This window comes from Xenopus laevis, chromosome 4L (genome assembly GCF_017654675.1).
Source record: "Xenopus laevis strain J_2021 chromosome 4L, Xenopus_laevis_v10.1, whole genome shotgun sequence".
Lineage (NCBI taxonomy): Eukaryota > Metazoa > Chordata > Amphibia > Anura > Pipidae > Xenopus > Xenopus laevis.
In genome coordinates this window covers 88,327,906-88,352,360 of record NC_054377.1, presented here as the reverse complement: position 1 = coordinate 88,352,360, position 24,455 = coordinate 88,327,906, and the positions used below count along the sequence as shown (strand labels likewise).

Here is a 24,455-nt window from a genome sequence, read left to right as displayed (position 1 = left end):
AGGGAAATTGGAAGGGGTTGTTGAGGAATTATCAACAGCAACAGGTGAAACTCTCCAAAGCATGGTGGACAGTGTCGACATATAAGAAATATATAGAAAATAACATTGTCCCCAGAGGTTTGAGAATTAAAATCCTTCCAACTTTTGTAGTTGATGACGAGCCATTCAAAAAGAGGTGGGAGGATGTATTACACAATTGTTCCATGCAACTCCTGTCCTTAGCCTGTGAATATGAGAACCGCAATGTTAAAGACTTGACGGCTAAGATCAGTGAATTAGAAAAGCAAATTTCAGAATTTTCTCAGAATGAACAGTTTCTGTTACGTATGACCAGGGTCAATTCAGAGATCGATAGAGCAGTGCAAGAAACTATTGACAAAAAGAAACAAAAGTATATGAGAGATATGAATGATTACTCCATAGGGACCATTTATAAATGGAGCCGAAAAACGGGGAATATGAGACAGACCTCACAAAGTGATTTCACAGCTTCTGAAAAATCAGCTGATGAGCAGACTAACCCCTCCAACAGTAATAGGATTGATGAACCTTTTTTAGGATTAGGCAACAGAAGAGAATCAGGAGAGGGGGGAAGAGAGCTAAGAAATCGAGACAGATGGGCTTATCCGAGACAGAACCATTGGGAAAGGGGAGAGAACAGGAGGTACAGGGCCCGGAGACATTGAATGTCATAAATCTGAGTGATCATGTTCTCACGGTTACCCAGAATGAAATCCTGTGCAAGGGTTTATCTTTCTCCCCAAGCTTTGATATTAGCTCTTTCTCCCTGTACAAAGACCTCTTTCTTTTCTGCCGCAAACTCCTATTAAAGAAGTATTTCAATAAAGATGATAATGTAAATAATAGAACCACATTTAATCCATTATCTTCCAATCTGGATCCCATGAATCCATATGATTTGATGAATCCATCTTCTCAGTCGATCGATACAAATGAATTATTCAATCAAGCAGTCCTTGATTTAGAAGATCTAATTTCTGAACAAACTGAACCAGCACAGACCTTGAAACCCAAAAGCCGATTCATGCCACCGAAAAATATCTGCCCAGCGGTTAATATTTTTGGTGAATTAGTTATGAGAGACTTCATGAATCTGCCTAAGTCCGGTCAAGATAATCTGACACAAGCTGAACGTTCAGCTATACAACAAATCAGAGACTGGGACGATGTTATCATCAAGCCCTCTGATAAAGGAGGGAATGTAGTCATCTGGCCAAGAGTCATGTATTTGACAGAGGCTCTAAAACAATTGAATGACAACCAATGTTATCATAAATTACATGGAGATCCGACCACTGCATTCAGAGTTATGTATAACACTCTCATTACAGATAGCCATCAGACTGGGCTTATCAGTAAAGGCGAACACAAAGCCCTGCTCAATGTATTTTCTGTCACCCCAACGTTTTATATGCTGCCGAAAGTGCATAAAAACATTTCCAAACCACCTGGCCGACCGATTGTATCGGGTAATGGAAACTTGTGTGAGAAGGCTAGCCAATATATCGATTCAAAAATGAGGAGATTTGTTGTGAACCTTCCCTCCTATATTCAAGATACAGGAGACTTATTACACAAACTCCAACATGTTAAGGCAGATCCAGGTACCCTTTTGGTCAGCTGTGATGTGGAATCATTATACTCTTCCATCTCGCACAAAAATGGCTTATGCGCAGCAAGATTTTTCATGGAAACAGAAAGTGATTGGGACAGGGAATATATTGATTTCATGGCCGATCTAATTGAATTTTGCCTTAGTCATAACTTTTTTGTGTTTCATGAGAAATTCTATTTACAAGTGCGAGGGGTTACGATGGGTGCTGCATTTGCACCCACCTATGCAAACCTCTTTATGGGCTGGTGGGAGGCTTTTTGGGTTTTTGGTGATAAAATGTCCCGATTTACACCTTTTATTTCATCCTGGTACCGTTACATAGATGATCTGATATTTCTATGGACTAGTAACCAGGAGTTACTCAATGAATTTCTACTGGCACTGAATGATAATAACCTGAATGTCAGATTAACACATACCATCAGTAATCGTAGTATTGATTTTTTGGACATCACTCTAACATTAAATGATGATGGTTCTATCTCTACCGATTTATTTCGGAAAACCACAGCCACCAATTCCATCTTACACTTTGAGAGTCACCATTCAGTATCCACCAAGAAGGGCATTCCAACAGGTGAATTCATTAGGTTGAGACGCAACTGTTCGGATACTACCACTTTTAAGGCACGGTCCAGTGAACTTACCACACGTTTGATAGCTAGGGGTTATTCCTTGACACTGATTCGGAAAGCCTACACAAGGGCCCTTAGGACTCCGAGGGATAGTTTATTCAATAGAACCAGGAATCCTGTCAATCAAGAGTCGCAGACAGTACGTTTTATCAGTACGTACTGTAAACAATGGCCATATATTGATTCCGTACTTAAGAAGCATTGGCACATTTTATTGACAGATCCAGTTCTATCAAATGCACTGGGACCACGACCACTGACATGTTGTCGTAGGGCACCCAACCTTCGTGATCGATTGGTCAATAGCCATTTCCGTAAACAGAGTAATAAAACAACACGAACTGGCACATTCCCATGTGGGAAATGCAAAGCTTGCCGATATATGCACAATGAATCATTGGTCATTGATAGGTTTGGCAAACGACACAACATCACTCAATGCTTTACATGCAATACTGACTGTGTGATCTATATGCTGACCTGTCCCTGTGGGAAAATATACATTGGCAAAACAAACCGTGCCTTGAAGAAAAGGGTACTAGAACATGTGACAAGCATTGACAGGGCATTGGAATGGATCAAATTGGAAAAGAAACTACCACCAGTGAGCAGACATTTTTTGGAATGTCACAACCATAATAGTAAAGGTCTTCTAGTGACAGGATTATCCAAAATATCTCTTGGAATTAGGGGAGGTGATTTGGAATCATCCCTCTTGGCCAAAGAGAGTGAGTGGATTTCAACATGCATGCCATGGGCCCTGATGGTATGAATGAGAGTATTACCATGAATATTTTTATTTAAAAAAATCCTTGATTTTTCCTTGCTCTCTGATATGCAGTCTAGGATGGCCTTTTGTTCTTGATAAAAATATACTAGGAGGTAGTTTGGATACTAGGTTAAATCTACTATGACTAATCATACATAAATATCCATTTCTCTGGTATTTGATACTTGTTACTGTGCTTAAGGGAAATGTAACAAAGTAACGATAAAATTGCCAACTTATCTCCCTTAAACACTGACAATCCAAGTAGATACTTTGTATTGCAATCAGCACGTTAGCTACAGATAGGCGGATACTGGGACATTGAATGAGCAGTACTCGCTCCTCCCTATGAGCCTCCAGTAGTGTGCGCATTGGCTGATGACTTTTAGACCGATGCGCATTGGCTGATTTGAACGGTAACGGTTTTTCCGTACCTATATATAGATGCACTCCTCTTCGCGCCGCAGATTGCCTTTGACAAAGCTCGCGGGTGCGAGTGAAACGCGCGTCAGGCGCCTCTCATTTCTTTTAGCTCAATTAGGCAGGTAGCACATTTACTGCAACTAAAGTTTTTCCTGCGTCGCAATTGACCTTACCGCGGACCCGCCAGCAATACTGGGGGGTGTACCGTGGTAGGACGATTAAAAGACAATTTAGTGGTCACACTTGGGCAACGCCGATTAGTTAACCCTTTGGGACAGACTTTTGGCTTTCACACTTCTGTCATATACAGGGTGTTGCGGATACTGTGGAGGTTCAATTATAACATTGCCCACAGTTCTTGCTCATATTATAATTTCTGCACATACTAGTGTGTTAACCCCTTGGGTACCGAGTACCACTATAGTTGTCATTATATACAGGACATGATGCAATCCATCCCACGAATGATATGCTCTTTATGATCTCAATAGGCTGAATATGATCAATTATTAGAGCTGTTTGTGGGGGGTCGATTACTGCATGCAGTTAATGATGTGCTCCTCCTTTTTGTATTTTTAAATTAACCCTTTCACCTTGGTCGATTTTAACTAATTTAATAAAGGTTACGTTTTACGTTTCACTTCCTGTCATGGGACTTACTGAATAATAAATGGGGTGGTGCAAATTGGGGGTCATTCTTTCCTGTCCTTCAAATATTTATCATTAATCCTTGACCCTGCACACCATTTTTGTGCTTTTCTTGTTGGTGGAAGGTGCTATATACTCCAATTTCTGTACATTATTATTCTTAACAAGGAGTGTCAGCCCTTTATCTGCTCTAAAATACTGCTACTAGTTGAGAGTTTTTGTGGAATCCTGGGAGTTGCAACAGGTGCTGGACCAGGAGTGTATGAACTTTCTCAAGCTAGGGCAGCAGCAACAGTTTTACTGGGCAGTGGCACAAAATGAAAAATCCTACAATGTACATGACTATAAAATTAGATGGGGCCCATAGAGCCTCCCCAAATATACTTCACCATGAAATTGTTTTTCTGTTCTGGCTCATTGAGTAATGTCTGTAAACAGCTAGCTATTCTATTTTTGCCTGAAAGTATATCAGTGAAAGTGAAAATTCTCAAGGGAGAATCGTTCGCATTGGCACTTTCAGGCGATTTTTTTTTGGGTCCAGAGAATAGAGATAGAGGGCATATCTGGGCAAGTTAACCCCCCCCCCCAATTTTCCCAATGTACCACTTCTCAAATAATAACCTTTGAACTTCCTGCTTCAAATTCGTGTGCCCTAGACAAAAGCTGCTCTTGGCAAAGGACAATTTGCCCTTATTGGACCAGTAGAGTAATGTCTCTTTTTTTCTATTTCTTAAAATGTTTGATAAAAAACACTCCAGAGGGAGTATTGCACTCCTAAATGAACAACTGATTAAAGTGGAATTTCCGGAAATATCTGGGACATTACTCTCTTCCAGATAACTCTCAGCATATGCAACATGCTACATTGCAAACCCAATCTTATGTCTGAAAGACCCTTGAATTTAAACTACCTTAAAAATCCAAACTTTGAATCCGGCATGACACCATCCTTCTATAACAGATGGCAAAAGACAGACCTTTTTACAGCCGGGACCATTTTTTACTTTTGCACAACTAAGGCAAAAGCCCCAGCGACAAAGTTGCTATTTTTTGAATATTTGCAACTTTGCCATTGCTTATCCTCATATGTAACAGGCAAGAAATGACCCTGGGTCATCTTTTGAACTCATAGTAAGAAAGAGGGCTACCACAAAAAAGCTTAATATCTACAATTTACAAGATGCTAGTCCAACCTTGCACAGAGCAGACCCCTCAGGTAAAATTGAACTCCACTTTACAACAACCTCTCACAGACTCGGACTGGGAACTAATATGGGATAATGCAAAAAGAATGTGCAAGGCAAAACTAAAATATATACAAACTGCATTTGTTCTGTTCTGGTATCAGACACCTGATAAGCTCCATATGCTATTCCGGACTGTTCCTCAACCTGCTGGAGGAACTGTGGCGCACAAGGCAACCTACCCCACATATTCTGGGAATGCCCACTTAGCCAACCTTTATGGACTGAAATAGCCACATTGTTTAGCCACCTCTTAGAAAACATAGCCGCCAAGGAGATACCGACATTTTTATTGTGCAAACCCTTGCCAGAATGTACAAGCACACAAATACTTACGGCGACACGCCACACAATTGCCTCCAGATGGAAAACAACAGCTACCCCGACAATTTAAAAAAGAAAATCGTAAGTTACAAAAAAAAAAAAAAACTGCTACTCCAGTGAGAATCTTGCCTACCAGTGTTAAGTCACTCATGTTGCAGGGACATCACTGTGCAATTTTTTTCGTGCCATTATCATCCAGTTAGATGTTCTGTGATAGAATGAAAAATGTAATGCCTCTAACTATAAATTGTATTAAGAATGAAAAATGAACCAATTATTCCTAGGGCAGGCAAGAACTTCAACAGCTTAGAGGAATTGTTACTGAGCAGTGTTGACAACTCTGTTATTACTGGAGTACAGCTACCAACATACCTTGTACATGTAGCATATCCTGAGTTTAAGGGCAGAGACACGCTGCGATTTAGGGAGATTAGTCGCCATCTAGTGTTCTTAGAAAATATTACACCAAGCCAATATATAATGTCTTGTACAGGTATGGGATCTGTTATGCAGAATGCTCAGGACCTAGGGGTTTCAAGATAACAGATCTTTCTGTAATTTGGAACTTCATACCTTAAGTCTACTAGTATGTAAACAATAAATAAAACCAATAGGCTGGTTTTACTTCTAAGGGCAGGGACATACAGGCATATTGGGGGATATTGCATTACAACTTTCTTTTCAACTTACTTTTCACCTATTTCAAAGGTGGTTATGGTGGGGGGTACACTGCCCTGGTAAAGGTCGAAAAGTAGAATGCAGGTAAGCAAAACATAGGATTAAAGTTCTTTCTTCAGTTGCCAAACTAAGTTATTAACACCTTCCCATCCTCCTGTTGTCATTTCTTCTTTGGAGTGCACAACTTATTGGTTAATGCTCATAATGACTGACATTGCCTTTGATCATTCACAGGCACTTTGGTTGGGGATATGCAAATTTAACTGCTGTCTACAGATATTTGAATCAATTACAGCAAGCAATAAACATTTCATTAAACAGGTTGTTCACCTTCTAACACTTTTTCAGTTCAGTCGTGTTCAGTTCCTGATAACGACTTTTCAATTGTTTTCTATATCTTATATCTAATATTGAAGTTTAAACTTCCATTTTTCTGAAGCAGCTCTGGGAGGGGGGTTGCCAACTCTGTATACTGTTCTAAATTGATACATAGTTTGCATTCACATTTCTAATTTTTTGCCCTGCTGAGCAGAATCCCGGAGTTTCATTAAAGGCAAGCTGTTATAATTGATACAATAGTTGCTAATGTTCCACAGATGCTGCTGAGAAATGTATCAGTTAATGTAGCAAAGTTTAGAATCTGAACTACTAACAGGAACATTTGTAACTGTGGAAGTTAAAAAAAATAGTCAAAAATGAAACATAAAAAGCAACTGAAAAGTCTTTATTTCTGGAGAACAATATGAAAACAACTGAAGGTGGACAAGCCTCTTAAACTTTTTTTTTCTTGTTTGCTTTTCTTCCATAGACACATTGTGTGTTTGTGTGTGTGTATATATAATATAGAAAAATATACAGAAAAAAATGCTAAGAGCATCCAAGGCGCCACTGTTCATACAACTGCACTCCATTACCGCATGGAGCTTTCAGTTTTGTTACTGAGGACAGAGTTGAATCAAGGTATAAACATATCCTTGATTAACAAACTAGTTGTAAATCTTATTTTTTATTTAATTCTTAGAAGTTTACAAAAGAACATGGGTCCAAAATTTGCAGTGAGATGAGGAATGACTAATTCCCCAACACGGCAGTCTTGAAAGAAGTTGAAAGTGTTTTTGAAAACTTCCCTAAAGCAGCTAAGGTCCTGGGTTTTAACATGGACTCCATAATCAGAAGCAGCAAGCTCAACTGCCCTCTCCACAACACATTCATTTTGCAACTGTGACAAGGAACAGGTTGAGTAAACCACTTCTCCCCCTGGCCTCACAGCACGAAGCCCAGCCCTGGGGAAACAGAAAGCTGGTTATTGTCCGCAACCAAATATAACTGGTTCATTACACATAAACAAATAGGTAGAGGTAATTATGTATGTTACAATTTTATTTATAGATATATTCCTGTTTATTTAACAGTTATATATGTTCACAAATGTTTTGCTGCTTAATACAATGCAGGTGCATCACCACAGATTGGCATGGGGCTATAAACAATTGCTATTGTAGTAGTCACAAAAAGTTGGTAAAACACCCTACAGTGAGCAAGTACTCAAGGACATTGATACCATTTTCTTGCCAATGCCAGGCTTTCCTTATCAAGTCATGTAATAACTCCATACTACTTACACAAGCAGTTCTGCTTGACGCAATGGCAACATCTGTCGCTGCTTAGTCCTTATACGATGGAAGATGTTGTTTTCTTCTTCTAAAAGGGAATGGCGGTCAGTGGTACAAGGGACATCTACCAACACCTATATAGCCAACATGAGCAAATATCCACAAATCACAGCATTAATAATTGATATCAAAGAATGTTAGATGTATGCATACTGTATACTGTGCTATTTTAGCATTAAAAACCCAAAAATGACAGCAAAAAAGTAAGATAACTTGATACTGTGCAGTACCTGCCGAAACCAACTAATCAAATGCAGCGGAATCACATGTTTTTTTAATCAGTTTTCAATTAATTACTCCAATATATGCATAATATCTATGTGCTGTTTTTCAACTGTCCTTATATACTGTAATATACAAATATACAATGACCAGGTAAACAATTTTAGATGAACACGCTTTTTGTTCTTTTTAAATACCTTCACAATTGTTTGGTGCAGGTATTTACAAGGGGTTGTTCACCTTCCAACACTTTTTTCAGTTCAGTTCATTTCAGATAGTTTACCAAAAATAAAGACTTCTTCCAATAACTTTCTATTTTTTATGTGTGACCATTTTTCTATTATTGAAGTGTAAATCCAATTTTTCATCTTTCTAAAGCTGCTCTGGGAGGGGGGGTCACCAACCCTCTAAACTGTTCCAAATTTATACATTTATCCCTGCAAAATCCTTTCATTAAAGGGGATGTATGGTCAAAAATTATAATCCCCCTTATAAGCATTTTTCAAATTACAAATAATTAGTTTTAATCAGCCGGTTTTGAGTTGCTCGCAGCGCAATCATATCCCCCACATACCTGCTCATTTCAGCAGCTCGCAAAACCTTCACGGCCCGTGGCCATCTCTGCTGCTTGGCTCGCCTGCCTCTTTTGCTAGTCCCACCCTTGTACCAATGAAAAACAAGCAGCCAGTCTTGTTTGCAGATGCCCATTCGATGTGCGTGCGGCTCACCGTCACAACCACCATTGCTCGTCTGCCTACTTGTTTTTCATTGGTAGGAGGGTGGGACTAGAAAAAGAGGCAGGCAGCCAAGCAGCAGAGATGGCCACGGGCCATGAAGGTTTGGAAAGCTGCTGAAATGAGCAGGTATGTGGGGGATATGATTGTGCTGCAAGCAACTCAAAACCGGCTGATTAAAAATAGTTACAATAGTTGATAATATTCCTGATGCTGAGAAATGTATGAACTGAATGTTGCAAAATTGTAACAGTTCAGAATCTGCACCTGAATTACTGAGCTGCCAGACTAAAACACCAGAGACAGGAACATTCAACTTTTAACTTAGATTTTGGAAAAAGTGTAATACAAATAAAATATGGAAAGTAATTGAAAAAAAAGTCTATTTCTGGAGAACAATCTGAAAACAATTGAACCGATAAAAGTGTTTGTAAAGGTGAACAAACCCTTTAAGCAGATTGTTTTTAAGGGAGGGAGGGATTCTGTATTTATCTGAACGCTAAAATTCCTACATTTATTAATCTTAAATAGCTAAACAAAAATCAACAGAATCCATTCCTAGATAATTTAGCTAAAAGGACAAATGTGTAGTCAATTTTAACCATTAAAACTAAGAAATATGAAAGCATTCAGGCGAGGTAAGGTTTTGAACGTGTATCAGCAGAAAGACTTTACTTTGACACACCACTAGTGTTCAGCAGCTTATTTGCCTGTGTATGGGGCTCGCCAAAGGGGCTAACCTACCAATATCTGTCCAAAAAACACCAAGATGTCGATTGGGCTAGTTTGATTTCACAGTCGGATAGAGGACTGAATCGGCTCATTGATGCTGTAAACTGTAAAGCTTATTTTCACCAATACAAATCTATATTCAATGAGGAGTTTTTTTAAATTGATTGAGTCTTGATGACTCAGATCTCAAAACAACTAGCATGTAATCTGTGATCAACAGTCCTGAGAAGGAAAATAATAATAGAGTGCAAGTCTTGGCCGGAGGGGAGCTTATTTTAGTTTAGTCTGGCACACTGAGAATGGAATAGCAAAAGACAGTCAGACACTGCTATCAATTGCGGTTTTGCTTAAAATCACTGAAATTCTTTAGATAATATATACTTAAATTTAGCTTAGAGTTACATTTTCTTTCATTATGCAACAAAAAATATTTTAGTATTTGGGGGTATGTATCCTTTCAATTTGAAAAAAAAACTTGTATGGGGTCCCTCAATACACATAGTAGCAAGGGACATGAAAACTGTCTGGGTAAAAGTTCCAGGATGGTCAAGTGCCTCTAACACCTCATTTCTCACCAGCCCCTCAGACCATTCTTGCTTTTTCAACCAAACAGACAGTTTGACAGTTGTCATCTGTTTAACCAAAATACTACAGGTCATATATTTTTCTCTAAATGCCTTAAACCTTTTCACTTATTATCTACATCATTCTTTCCCAAAGATTAGTAGATAAAATATACCAAGAAATAAAAAACACAATGTTAATTTTTCTGACTGCCTACTAATCTATACAACAGTAAAAACTAATTTTAAAGGGGGGAAGGTTGTACCCCTAGACAGGGACGGAACTAGGGGTAGGCAGTAGAGGCACGTGCCTAGGGTGCAACAAAGTGGGGGCCAAGCATGTACCTCTTCCTTTACCTACTCCTGGTCCAGAACCTTGTTCCCCCACCGACACTTGTCTCCGGTGCACCTCTGGGAATGCTCCTCCCCCTTCCCATGTGCATTGTCACTTCAGTTGCTCATGCAGGTTCACGTATGCACCAAGGAGGGGGCAAAGTGGCAAGACGGGTTGCCTAGGGTGGGGTCTATCCCTAGATTAATGTTTAGTGTATTAAGGAATGGCCTATTTTTACCAACTTTTCCATTGGTCTGAAATCCTAGTGCACACAGGCATATTGATGGCCTAAACTGCAGAGCATTCATCAACTGTAAGCGGATTCCAATTCTGCAGTTTCCGGATAAATACAAGTCCAGTTGCAGGGCTGCTTGATCATAGCTAGATGTAGGGTTGCTTGAATGGCCAAAATAGTCAAATTTATCAATTTGTTACCTGTCGGTCTGTTTAGCCGCTTTACTTTCATTTTTTGAAAGCTGGAAATAAATTTGATATTCCATTTTTAGGTAAAACACTAAAATCCTGTTATTAGCAGCCTGAAAATATGAAAATATCTTTTAACACCACTAAAGCAGAAAATGAATGCGAATAGCAATAGTGCTTGTGAAGAACTCTGAGTAAATTTACATCAATTCTTTGAGTTTAGATCCCATTTAATATTGGCAGAAATTCAAAATGCTAATGCACCCTTTAAATTATAACTGTATTTTAAATCTTGACAGATATTTTGAAATTTGAACTGCATGATAAGCATGTGCATCAAACTGACCCTGTCATATGTGCTAGCCTCCATATCTCCCCACAGCCTTCCATCCCAAGAAGTGACTTGCACTTTTTGCTCTGTCCGTTGGTCTCTGGGTACATAGCTATGCAAAACTCTGTGGAGACGACTACTTCGGGAAGTAGACAAGTCATTGGCAGCAAGATGTTCTGTTTGGGAGAAGAGCAGAAGAGCAGACTGTAAAAAATATCTAAAATATTTAAAAGGCACTAATGGATGATATATACTTGAAATGTTTTGTTAGGTACTCATGCTTGTTATTATTTTTTATGTATGTTATCTCCAGGGCCCTAGCTTAAACTTAGGTTATAATGAATATAACTGGTTACTAGACAAATTTCTTATATACTATGCAGGTGCCATCTGTTGATCTTGCTCTTGTGCTATGTGATTAATGACCACAATGCAAAGAACAGCAGCTATCCTTTTTGTGCATGCATTTTGTATTTTAAATGTATGAAGTTCTGCTGACACACTTATGAATAATAAAGGATTTTTAGATCTTTACACTTAGAGCCCTGTTTATTAAAATTTGAGATCAAGAAAAAATAAACCCTTCAACATATTGCATATCTCGTGTTTTCTTATTTGAACACTAGCTTATTTTTTTTTTAAAAAACAATGTTTTATATATAAATATAGTGCATTGCAAATAGTTACATACGGCAATTTTCAGTTTGTAAAAGTGCCAAAGTCTTTCCCCCAGGTGCCGCACAAAGATCAAGAACACTATGACCATGCTGTACGTCAAGAGCTAAAACAGGTAATAGTGAGGCAACATCCATCAAGTAATACTCCAGGAGTCCAAAGCAGTCTGACCTGAAACAAAACTAAGTTACTGCAGGAAAGTAAGGAGACCTGTCTCTAATAATCCATACGTTTTTAAAGGTAAACCAAGCAAATGGTTTATTTGTACCAGGTTATATAAATCATGTGCAGTGGTGTTCATAAAAGAAAAAATGAATAAAATACAAAATAGAGCACCTTGATTGGGGAAAGCGACTGATATCACCCCTGGAAAAAGTGAAGCATGTGAGTTTTGAATTAGAAAGAGACGATAGCAGGTTTGTTGCTTGAGTTTGTTCTGCATTGTTTTTCTCTCCAACCAGATTCAGAGACGCTTCATCGACTGTCATTTTTTCTGAGGTGTCCAAATTGTTTTGTGTTTGCAATAATGATATCACATTTTGAGCCTCAGAGACAAAGTCTTTTGCTTTAAGAGCGCCGAGATTATTCAATACTGTCTCCTTATGTGCAAAATTATTGACAAGAGCCCCATACTTTTGTTCCGTGAGAAGACTAATACGAATTGAAGGCCACAAATCTCCAAACTGCATGCTGTAGTTGATATCAAAATACTGTAGAGCAAGCCTTGAACATGGAATTTTTGGAAGTGTGGTTGCCTTAAAAAAAGAAACACAATATAATGTACAGATTACTTTTAACCTCAAAATTAACATCACATAATCACTCCATCCTGATAAGTGGTTAGAAGCGGCGCAAATCTTATCGGGTGCTACCAGATGCACTAACCACTTAGAGTCCCACAAGAAATTGATTTATAGGTGGCATCTTACTCCGACAACTTTGCACAAAATTTCACGATCTCATTCCACACTTTGCTGGAGAAATTGTGGTCAGTCTGGAACTTTGCTTCATATGTGGTGGGACTGCCCACTGTCACAGCTCATTTGGAAATCTGTGTTTGCTATTATAACGGTTGGTCTTGAATTAGACATCCCCTACGATCCACAAGTGGCATTGCTACTGATGTTCCCGGACCATGTGCCTAAGTTTACGAAAAAGTTACTTTTTCACCTATTTAACACTACCACTAGCTTGATTGCCAAATTTTGGAAACCTGGAGGACCAATTTCAATTGACCACATATTATCAGCAATGGATGTAAGAGCAGATATGGAATTAATGGCGGCGCATAATGAAAATCGAGTCCCCACTTATGATGCCATTTGGCAACCGTGGGTAACTTACAGAGGAAAAAATACTCAATAAGCTTGGAGGACCCACGGTCTGGACACTTTTCTATTTGCTTTTTTTCTGGCCCTCTCTCTCATCTCTCAACTTGCATCAAAACAAGAATCTCACTTAAAGCTGAAGCAGATTCCACTACATGGTGTGATTGATCCTTTTCCCTTTCCCCCTCCCCCCCCCTTTTTTTTTTTGGGAAACCCTCCGTACGTTTGTTTGTTTTTTTATTTCTCGTTCTTACAGTTTGGCTGTATTTCGGATATGTGTTATTGCACGTGTTTATTCCTGATACTGCTGTTTAACAGAATGCTTCGTTCAGCTACTATGGTGACCTTGATTATGGTGTGAAAGGTACAATGTCTGTACAATATTACATTCTGTATTGCTGTCAACATATTTGACTGATATTAATAAAGAAGTTAAAAAAAAAATTAACATCACATAAAAATAGCTGATTGGGTGTTCCCCAAACCCCCATAATCATGAGATATACCACAGCAGTATTTTAAGTACTCTTCCTGTGAATGATTTGGACTCTTTTGAAAAAATGATCAGGTTGTTACTGGCTACAACTTTGTTTTGATAATGATTCACATGATACACAACATGCACCTATACAATGAATTAAGGGAAGAGTTGACTTGGACAGTGACTAACAGCTAATTAGATGCTAAATTTTCTTACTGACTGCACTAGCTGTAGGTGGAGAGCATGTTTTTAGTACTTTGAATCTGACCCCTATGCCACTCCAATGTTGCACCCCCAAAATACTAATTGTTTGCGCTCACCAAATTGAGTGCAAAAAGTATGACGGGTCTGTCAGTGTTGCATGTATATATGGGGGTTAGGGGGGGGAGGAAGTTAAGAAGAGATATTCTATCACATCCATGAGCTTGTTCATCATAAAGATGAAGTGCCACAGCGTGTAAAATGCAACAGAGCCCCAAAGCACTACACTCTACAATGGAATTTTAATCCAGTCAAATATGCAGAGTGCAGACACTGTTACAGATGCATATGCTTTGTTGCATAGGGCCATAGGCACAAATGGGTACAACTGTGTGTCCTTACCACTCTTGCACTTGTGTCCAGGGCAATAATGATGATGCCTTTTATCACAGATACCAGATATCTTTGGTACACCAAGGGTTTACACATGCCAGCTGTGCACATTTAATTTACAAATGGATGACAATTTGCCATCAAATAACTATGTGACCATGTAATTATGCGATGCATTTACAGAAAAAAATCCCAGTGTAAAACCAATAAGTTTATGATCTCGACAGTATTAAGTGGGGACTGGGTGCTCATGCCCCAGACCTACAGCTCGAGGTGGAGGTATCCAACCAAAGAATAAAACGGCAGGCACTCACTGATCCTACAAACAGGCTTGTAAAAGAACTGAGAACTTTATTTTAGGCCACAAAGTAAATTAATACATAGCCTAGCGAGTTTTGTGCCATCCAGCACTTAATCATTAGTCTATGATTTAGTTCCGGCATGAAACGCATAAGGCTATGTATTAATTTACTTTGTGGCCTAAAATAACGTTCTCAGTTCAATTACAAGACTGTTTATGGGATCTGAGAGTACCTACTGTTTTCTTCTTTCATGTAACTATGTGACACAGCAACTTTCCCCCCAGAGCTTAATTTTTTATATATCTACCTTACCCATCTATTGATGCATCAAGAGGCATCAAGCAATACTGGTTAGTTCTCCAAAAACAGTTACAAAGCAAAAAAGAAAACAAATTTTATTGAATTAATATATATATCTGCATAGTATCTTGCTATAGAAGTCTGAAAAAATCAGATATGTATATTGAAGTTTCTGAGAACAGGCAAAAACGACTATATTCATATACATTAGTTCTTACAAGTTTGAAAGCTAGCAAGAGAGTACTGAGAGTAACAAGAGCTGCAATAGCAATAAAAGACAACCCTGAGCTATAACACTACATCTCATTGATTTTCTGAACAGACACTGTGCAAGAGTCTCCAAAATCAGCCAATGCCAATTCCATTACAACAAAGCACATTCCAGGGCATAATGATGCAGGGACAATTATTAGTAATTTAAAGCTTTCTTTATAAGGTTTCATGATGGACAGGGACTCAGCCCTGGAGGTGCTGAAATCAGGAAGGTTAATACGGGTTTAAGATACTTTTTATACATCTGTTTTATCAAGCATGAATCCTTTGCCAAGTTTATAAAGTTCTTACCCATTTTTTCTTAAATTTATATCTGCGAAAGGTCAAACACGAGTCATTGATCTTCCTCTGTAAAAAACTGCGGCAGGCTGACATGTTGTGCACCTTAAAAGACCTTCCGCCCTCACACAACACAAGCAAGCGTGTGGTTCCGTCTACAGAAAGCTCTCAGTGAGCTGTAGCACACGGGCATTTTACTGTTGTTGAGAAACTATAGCGCTGTTGATGGGAGGAGTAGCCTGTAGTATCATTCATTGCCCACCCGTGGAAGATTAATAGAAGTATACTGGAACTTTAAACAAGCGCAGATCAGTACATCGGGCCCATAGTAAATGGGGATGCGTTGGCTCTACACGCGTGACTGTCACTGACCAAATTTCAGTTTCCGCGTTTAGAAGCAGGGGCTTAGGAAAAGCAATGGCAGAGAGTGCTAGCCCATTAACGTTGGTGTTACTTAAATCATCACTATTACTATGGTCCCACAATATTGTTCCAAAGGGTACAATGGTGCAGTGTCCCTGTTTGAAACAGGACACACCTTCCCTGAAATTCCCTTGTCAGCCTTTCCCTGGGCTTATCTTGTTGCTTCCCTGTGAGTTTAAGTGGTGTAACTAGATATTACTGGGCCCCACAGCAAATTATTTTTATGGCCCCATAAATGTCTAGATTTTGACTTGTTATACAATTTTTTATTGAAATGGTATAAGAATTAGGCAATTATGGACCCCTATACCTCCTGCGCCCCCTGCTGCTGTTTTCAATTGTGTCAGACATATGAATGTGCATTCCTAAGCAGTATTCTCTCTCTCTATATATATATATATATATTTATATAAAAGGAATTTTATAGAAGATCTTTTTGCATTGGATTCCATGATTGGTCCTAATAAAGTGTAGCTGTAAAAAAAAGCAATATAATTGGCATAGCAACATGCTATTACATATGTGTTTCTGTGAGTGAGAAGTGTAACACTGTAGTGCCCTTTACACAGAGCTGTTTGTGCCTTCTTTGACATGCAGTGGATTTTTGTGCATTCCATCAGACAACAAATATAGGAGTCTCCTGTCAGTCTGTACCCACTGGAGTGGACATTAGCACAAATAAACGTATCTGTACTCAGTGTTTACAAGTGCTTCCATGAATACAGAGTGGTGTTGTGCAGGCTGGCGTACAACCCACAGGTAATGTGCCTCTATTAGTCCTCTGCCCACTGTTTAAAAATAGAGATGTCGCGAACTGTTCGCCGGCGAACTTGTTCGCGCGAACATCGGGTGTTCGCGCTCGCCGGAAGTTCGCGAACGTCGCGCGACGTTCGCCATTTTGGGTTCGCCATTGTTGGCGCTTTTTTTTGCCCTCTCACCCCAGACCAGCAGGTACATGGCAGCCAATCAGGAAGCTCTCCCCTGGACCACTCCCCTTCCCTATAAAAACCGAAGCCCTGCAGCGTTTTTTCACTCTGCCTGTGTGTGCTGAAGAGATAGTGTAGGGAGAGAGCTGCTGCCTGTTAGTGATTTCAGGGACAGTTGAAAGTTTGCTGGCTAGTAATCGTTTTGATACTGCTCTGTTATTGGAGGGACAGAAGTCTGCAGGGGTTTGAGGGACATTTTAGCTTAGGTAGCTTTGCTGGCTAGTAATCTACCTTCTACTGCAGTGCTCTGTATGTAGCTGCAGTGGGCAGCTGTCCTGCTTCTGATCTCATCTGCTGACTGCTGCAATAACAGTAGTCCTTGTAAGGACTGCTTTTATTTATTTTTTTGTTGTTTTACTACTACTACTACTACTACTACTATAAGAGCCCAGTGCTATTAGTCTAGCAGTGTTGGGGAGTGGGACTGGTGTGCTAATCTGCTGCTCCTAGTAGTTCAGCAGCACCAACTTTAATTTTTTTTTTTTAATATTCATTTTTTTTTTATTTTACTTTTTTTTATTTTACTACCGCTGTAGTAGTGTATAAGTTGACCTTTTAGGCATTATTTGCCCTGTAGGCATTATTTGCACACTGTTTTCTTCAACCCGCCATCGAGCTGTGTGACCTTGTTCCCATTCTGTCTAAATATCCATAATATTACCGTCTCCAGAAAAAACACCGGAGTCACTTTTTTCAAGCAGCCATAATATATTTTACGTAATCCGTATCCACCGCTGTAGTAGTGTATACGTTGGCCTTGTAGGCATTATTTGCACACTGTTTTCTTCAACCCGCCATCGAGCTGTGTGACCTTGTTCCCATTCTGTCTAAATATCCATAATATTACCGTCTCCAGAAAAAACACCGGAGTCACTTTTTTCAAGCAGCCATAATATATTTTACGTAATCCGTATCCACCGCTGTAGTAGTGTATACGTTGGCCTTGTAGGCATTATTTGCACACTGTTTTCTTCAACCCGCCATCGAGCTGTGTGACCTTGTTCCCATTCTGTCTAAATATCCATAATATTACCGTCTCCAGAAAAAACACCGGAGTCACTTTTTTCAAGCAGCCATAATATATTTTACGTAATCCGTATCCACCGCTGTAGTAGTGTATACGTTGGCCTTGTAGGCATTATTTGCACACTGTTTTCTTCAACCCGCCATCGAGCTGTGTGACCTTGTTCCCATTCTGTCTAAATATCCATAATATTACCGTCTCCAGAAAAAACACCAAACAATGCCTACAAGGTCAACGTATGGCAGTTGTTTAAAGAGAACAGTAGATTACTAGCCAGCAAAGCTACCTAAGCTAAAATGTCCCTCAAATCCCTGCAGACTTCTGTCCCTCCAATACAGAGCAGTATCAAGCAGATTACTAGCCAGCAAACTTACTATCATCTGTCCCTGAAATCACTAACAGCTCTCCCCCTACACTATCTCTTCCAAGCACACACAGGCAGATTTTTCAGATACATTTTTGCCCTTGATCCCCCTCTGGCATGCCACTGTCCAGGTCGTTGCACCCTTTAAACAACTTTAAAATCATTTTTCTGGCCAGAAATGTCTTTTCTAGATGTTAAAGTTCGCCTTCCCATTGAAGTCTATGGGGTTCGCGAACCGTTCGCGAACCGCTCGCATTTTTGCGCAAGTTCGCGAATATGTTCGCGAACTTTTTTTCCGACGTTCGCTACATCCCTATTTATAAATACTTGAGCCTGCCCCACCAGTGACATTAGAGATAAGCATGATATAGAAGTAACGATCATAGGGATAATCCGGTTGGAATTGGGAAGGTTAAAAGGGTGGTCCACCTTTAAGTTAACTGTTAGTATGTTATAGAATGACCAAATCTAAGAAAATTTTCAATTGGTCTTCTTTATTTATTTCTTACAGTTTTACAATTATTTGATTTCTTCTTCTGACTCTTTCCAGCTTTCAAATGGTTGTCACTGACCCAGTCTAATTAATACATTCTCTATAACTGCTACACATTTATTGTTATTACTACTTTTTATTACTCATCTTTCTGTTCAACCCTTCTCCTATTCATATTCCAGTCTCTCATTCAAATCAGTGCATGGTTGCGAGTGTAATTAGGACCCTAGCAACCAGATTGCTGAAACTGCAAACTGGAGAGCTGCTGAATAAAAAGCTAAATAACTCAAAAAATACAAATAATAAAAAAACACTTGCAAATTGTCTCAGAATATCACTCTCTACTTCATACTAAAAGTTAACTTAAAGGTGAACCACCCCTTTAAGATCAGGAATGGGCTGACTGTTTTCAAAATGTGCCTCACTAGTACAGAGCCATAAAGGGAAAAGTACACCAAGGGAAAGAATAGAAATGTGGGGCATTATATTTCAGTAAAGAACACAAGGGTCAAGAGTGAGTTTATTGTCATTTCATCCATATACGTTTGTACAGTACACAGTGAAACGCAACAACGTTCCTCTAGGACCATGGTGCTACACACAACATAGATGTACTGGACAACAGACAAAATGTGCAAGTGCAAAAATATGCAACTCCTGCAAGACAGGACAGCATAGTGCAGGGACAGGACAAGACAGTGCACACTCAGTAGATGTAATAGTTTAAGTAAATAATGCTAAACTTGATGACATGATGGGTGTATCATTGTGATGTGCTCATAGAGAACAATTGTATCCAATTGCTATTTATTTATACAATGATGTACAGTGGCTGTGTAACGTTGTGGTATATAGTAAGGTCAGACGGAGTGTGTGTGTGAGAGAGATCTGTCTGGTCCCTGAGTATTCAGGAGCCTTATGGCTTGGGGGAAGAAACTGTTACACAGTCTGGTAGTGAGGGCCCTAATGCTTCTGTACATTTTTCCAGATGGCAGGAGTGTGAACGGTTAGTGTGAGGGGTTTGTTGGATCAGCCACAATGCTGGTGGCTTTACGGATGCAGCAAGTGGTGTAAATGCCTCTGTAGGGTCTTGCACTCCATGATAGTGCAGTTCCCAGCCCTAGACAGTGATACAGCTGCTCAGGATGCTCTCGATAGTCCCTCTGTAGAAGGTTTTGAGTATGGATAGTGATGGGCGAATTTATTCGCCAGGCGCGAATTCGCGGCGAATTTGTGCGATTCGCCGAAAATTCGCGGCAAAAATTCGCCGGCATCAAAAAAATTTTTCGAAAAAACGGACGCCGGCGTCAAAAACGGGCGCCGGCAAGTATTTGGGGGGCGTGGTCTGACACGGAGCGTGATGGCTGCATAGCTCTGAGGCTCCGTGAAAACTTTCCCAGGACAGCATTAACCAACACTGCAAACGATGGGGAAACTCCACAAAGCTAAACCGGACAAAGAGAAGACTCCGGGGAAAAAGACACAGCAGCCTACCAGAGACATAGCGCCGCTGTTCCTGCAGAAAAAGTCAAGCCGCATGGAATCCAAGATGGCGGCCGCACGAGCTGCGTGTGAGGAAGAAGCAGATTCCAATAGGGAACTGTCTGAGGCAGAAAGCGATCTGGAAGAGGAGGTAGATATTCACTCTTATATCGCTAAATTACCCTCAAAGGCTGACATTAAAGAAATGCTGCAGGAGGTTACCATGGCAATCAGGGAAGAAATACATGATATTAAAAAAGATATGTTGTCTATTGCTGCACGCACTGACTGCCTGGAAACTAATGCTTCCAAAAGCCTTGATAGACAGCAGACTATTTACAAGCATGTGAAACAGCAAGATGCAGTTATTCAGGACCTCCAACGTCAGTTGGAAGATCAGGAAAATAGGAGTAGGCGCAGTAATATAAGGGTGAGAGGAATCCCTGAATCTGTCCAAAATGAAGAGATAAAGGACACACTACTCCATATTTTCAACTCTATCCTGAAAAGAGACCCTGACACTGCCATCAAAATCGACCGAGCTCATAGAGTTTTTAAACCTAAAGCGGCCCCTTTAAACGCACCAAGGGACATATTGTGCTGTTTACATGATTTCCCTCTAAAAGAGGAGATTTTGACCAAGGCTAGAGAAGTTAACCAGTTATCATACGAAGAATATACTATCAAACTCTTCCAGGATTTATCGAGAACTACACTCCTTAAGAGGAAATTGCTGAGACCAATCACTGATAAACTACGTGAACACAACATCCAGTATAGGTGGGGATATCCCTTTTCCCCTTTTCCCACCAAGGATGGGACGACTGCAATACTCAGAGCATGGGTGTCCGCAGAAAATTTTCCAGGGTGGGGCAAGGAGGCATCTGTGGGCGGGCCTGTGAGATAGGTGGGTGTGTCACTGCCATCAGGGGGTGGAGCTATGCCACGGCGATCAGCCGATCGCCAGGTCAATCAAGGGAATCCTGCACAGTTTCCCTAATTTGAAAAACCATCCAGGAAGTTTTGACCCGGGCAACCCTTCAAAATACCGGTTGTCTGACAAGTGGCAACCCTAGTTCACACAAAGATGGCAAAGTGGCAAGTTCATGTATAAATACCCCCAGAACTCACAAACAGATGGCACAGGGGCAAGTACATGTATAAATATCCCCAAAACTCACAAATAGATGGCACAGTGGCAAGTACATGTATAAATACCCCCAGAACTCACAAACAGATGGTACAGGGGCAAGTACATGTATAAATACCCCCAGAACTCACAAACAGATGGCACAGGGGCAAGTACATGTATAAATACCTCCAGAACTCAAAAAACAGATGGCATAGGGGCAAGTAATTGTATAAATACCCCCAGAACTCACAAGTACAAGGCTGCAGACTGCAATAGATAGGGCTTTCCTTCCTTCGTTTTCTCCCGCACTGCAATCTGTGCTACTGGCCAATCAGATGCTCCCTGGCTGCTCTCTCTCTGTCACAGCTGAAGTAATGGCAGTCCCTACTAAGGTGATGTATAAAGTTGTGGTGCAAAACACAAACACAGTAACACATACACACTAACAGGCCCTGCCATTCCAAGTCCACAGAGGCCCAAATAGCCTGCTACCAGCCCACTATATGGTAACTTTCTATGGAACCATACAGCAGCCCTTTTGGCACCTGAAGAAGAGTGTGCTAAGCAACAAATGCACAATACACTGTATACAAACAAATCGCATACACATGGCACATGTAAGGCCACACAGGGAAATGTACTTGTAGCTGGATAGATACAGATAGGTACAGATATTAGAGGTGTCTACAACAGCAAGTGGTTTATAAAGCCCTAAAGAAAAGCTCACGTGAGTGTAACACTATGGCATTTCTTTAGAGACCATGGGGGCTGATTTACTAAGGCAGGTGCTAAACTGCAGCAGGGCAATTGCCCAGAACTGTAACTGGTAACAAGCTATTTTCACTTTGATTGCTTTCAGCAACTGCACTTGGACTTGACTGTTTAGCACCAATGTTTACAAATGCCATTATGCCCTGAACCCAATGCATCATAGGTAAGCCCAAATGGCACTGCCATAAAGCAAATTCTAGTGTTGGGACCTGTAGACTTGAGTGTACACTGTCACACTGAACCCTACTCACACATATGGCGCGCAAAACCAGCTCTGGCAGATTGGCATCCTGTGCTAAAGAGCTGCTGTCACTTGAAAAGCAGCCCAAATTGTGCCAATCAGAAGCAGAGCCTAGCCAAGGTAACGGCCCCCCAATCAGTCAGGGGGAGAAAAAACCAGAGAATCCCCGGCTCCCTATACACTGCCCACGCGGGAGGAACCTACTCATATAATGGTATCCCCCTGAGACACGTGACTGGAGCCCTGTTCCTGTTCGCTCTGCGCTGCCGCTCCTCAGTGCCAAGTAATTAGGAGCCAGTGCTGCACACTGGGAAGTGACTGTGCCCACACACACACACACACACACAGTGACACACACACATACAGTGACACATACACACACACACAGTGACACACATACATACAGTGACACACACACATACAGTGACACATACACACACACAGTGACACACACACATACAGTGACAGATACACACACACATGACACACATACAGACACACACACACACAGTGACACACATACATACAGTGACACATACACACACACATGACACACATACATACAGTGACACATACCTGACACACATACATACAGTGACACATACACACACGACACACATACAGACACACACACATACACATACACACACACACACACATACATACAGACAGTGACACACACACACAGTGACACACACAGACAGATACACACATACACACACACACACAGACAAATACATACACAGACAGATACACAAATACACACACAAACACACATATACACATACAGTAACTCACACACTCGATCTGTAACTGACTCCTTTGCCCGGCTGCAGCCTCACTAAATCCACCCCTCCCCCAAGACAAGCACCGAGCAGTTTTACTCACAGTTCATGAGATCATGCAGGAAATCCAGACCAGGTTAGGCAGCAGTGTTGAAGGGGAATGCCTGGAGCCATGCTTTCAGTTTGTTTACCGGCTCCCTCTCCCTCCCCCTCCCCGCACTACACTAAACTCCAGTCACGGGGAGGGCGGAGTTTAGAATAAACTTCACAGAGTCTACAGTGAAGCACTGTAGGTGCCGCCCCCCAATCATGACGCCTTGGTAGGAAACTCTGGATGCTGAGAGGGGGGAGGGATTTTTGCACGCTGCGGGCAAATTAATGGATATCGGCCCGTGTTATGTGCACAGTCCCAGGGGGGGGCGCTGCCCCCTCTTGCCCCCCTCTGTGGACGCCCATGACTCAGAGGACCTATGGACACTCCTCATTTTTTGGCAAAATTACACTTACCAACAATGGAATTGCCAGGTTGGTTGCCTGATAGAAATACAATTCCCGAGCTCTCCTTCGACCCACAAGGGGAATGGTCGCATACCCCCAACTCGAAGAGAACGCCTATGAAACCCAGAACACCCAGGGACAGGACAAGATCTCCGCTGAATTGACTCCCACTTTGCTATCGACGTTGCATGGCTGATAATGTTCGACGGGAACTTTAGGTGATGTGACTTGGTAAGCCAGAGATGTTTTTACATTCTATTTCAGGTCGAGACTTTATTCTCTATCCATGGAACTGTAACCTGAGCTACATGGTATTGCCATTCATCCCGCTTGTAACCAGAAATAAGGAGAGATCTGCACTTCTTACACATTCAGTTAAGTTGTCAATGTTATTGTGTGAAGAAATTTTGAAAGTTATGAAAGAAAAAAAAAAAAAAAACCCCAATAGTTATTACATTGTTTATAGCTGACGACTGCTATTATATCATTTTGTGATATTCTGCTGTTTGCATATATTATTGCTATTATGGTGTATTTAGCTGTTATTATTCATTCCCATCGCTGTTACATAGCTGGCTGTCCTGGGGTCAGTTTGATGGATGTTACTTAAGTGATATCAAGGCCCCTGACAGCTCCTCTCAGCTCCGCTCAACCA

General features: G+C 40.6%; 1 protein-coding gene across 2 annotated transcripts; it reads right to left on the bottom strand.

The window, feature by feature from the left end:
* Nucleotides 1–7,344: 7,344 nt before the first annotated feature.
* Nucleotides 7,345–23,521, bottom strand: nsun4.L (NOP2/Sun RNA methyltransferase 4 L homeolog). 2 transcript variants are annotated; one of them, XM_041590448.1, is made up of 6 exons: nucleotides 23,406–23,521; nucleotides 12,381–12,799; nucleotides 12,061–12,215; nucleotides 11,385–11,545; nucleotides 7,980–8,104; nucleotides 7,345–7,640 (listed from the first exon to the last, which is right to left on the bottom strand). In XM_041590448.1, the coding sequence occupies exons 2-6, from the start codon at nucleotides 12,731–12,733 to the stop codon at nucleotides 7,364–7,366; spliced, it is 1,071 nt and encodes a 356-aa protein (XP_041446382.1). In that variant the 5' UTR covers nucleotides 12,734–12,799; nucleotides 23,406–23,521; the 3' UTR covers nucleotides 7,345–7,363. The 2 variants fall into 2 exon arrangements, with proteins under 2 accessions (XP_041446382.1, XP_018113869.1); XM_018258380.2 differs by lacking the exon at nucleotides 23,406–23,521 and adding an exon at nucleotides 15,614–15,978.
* Nucleotides 23,522–24,455: the final 934 nt, after the last annotated feature.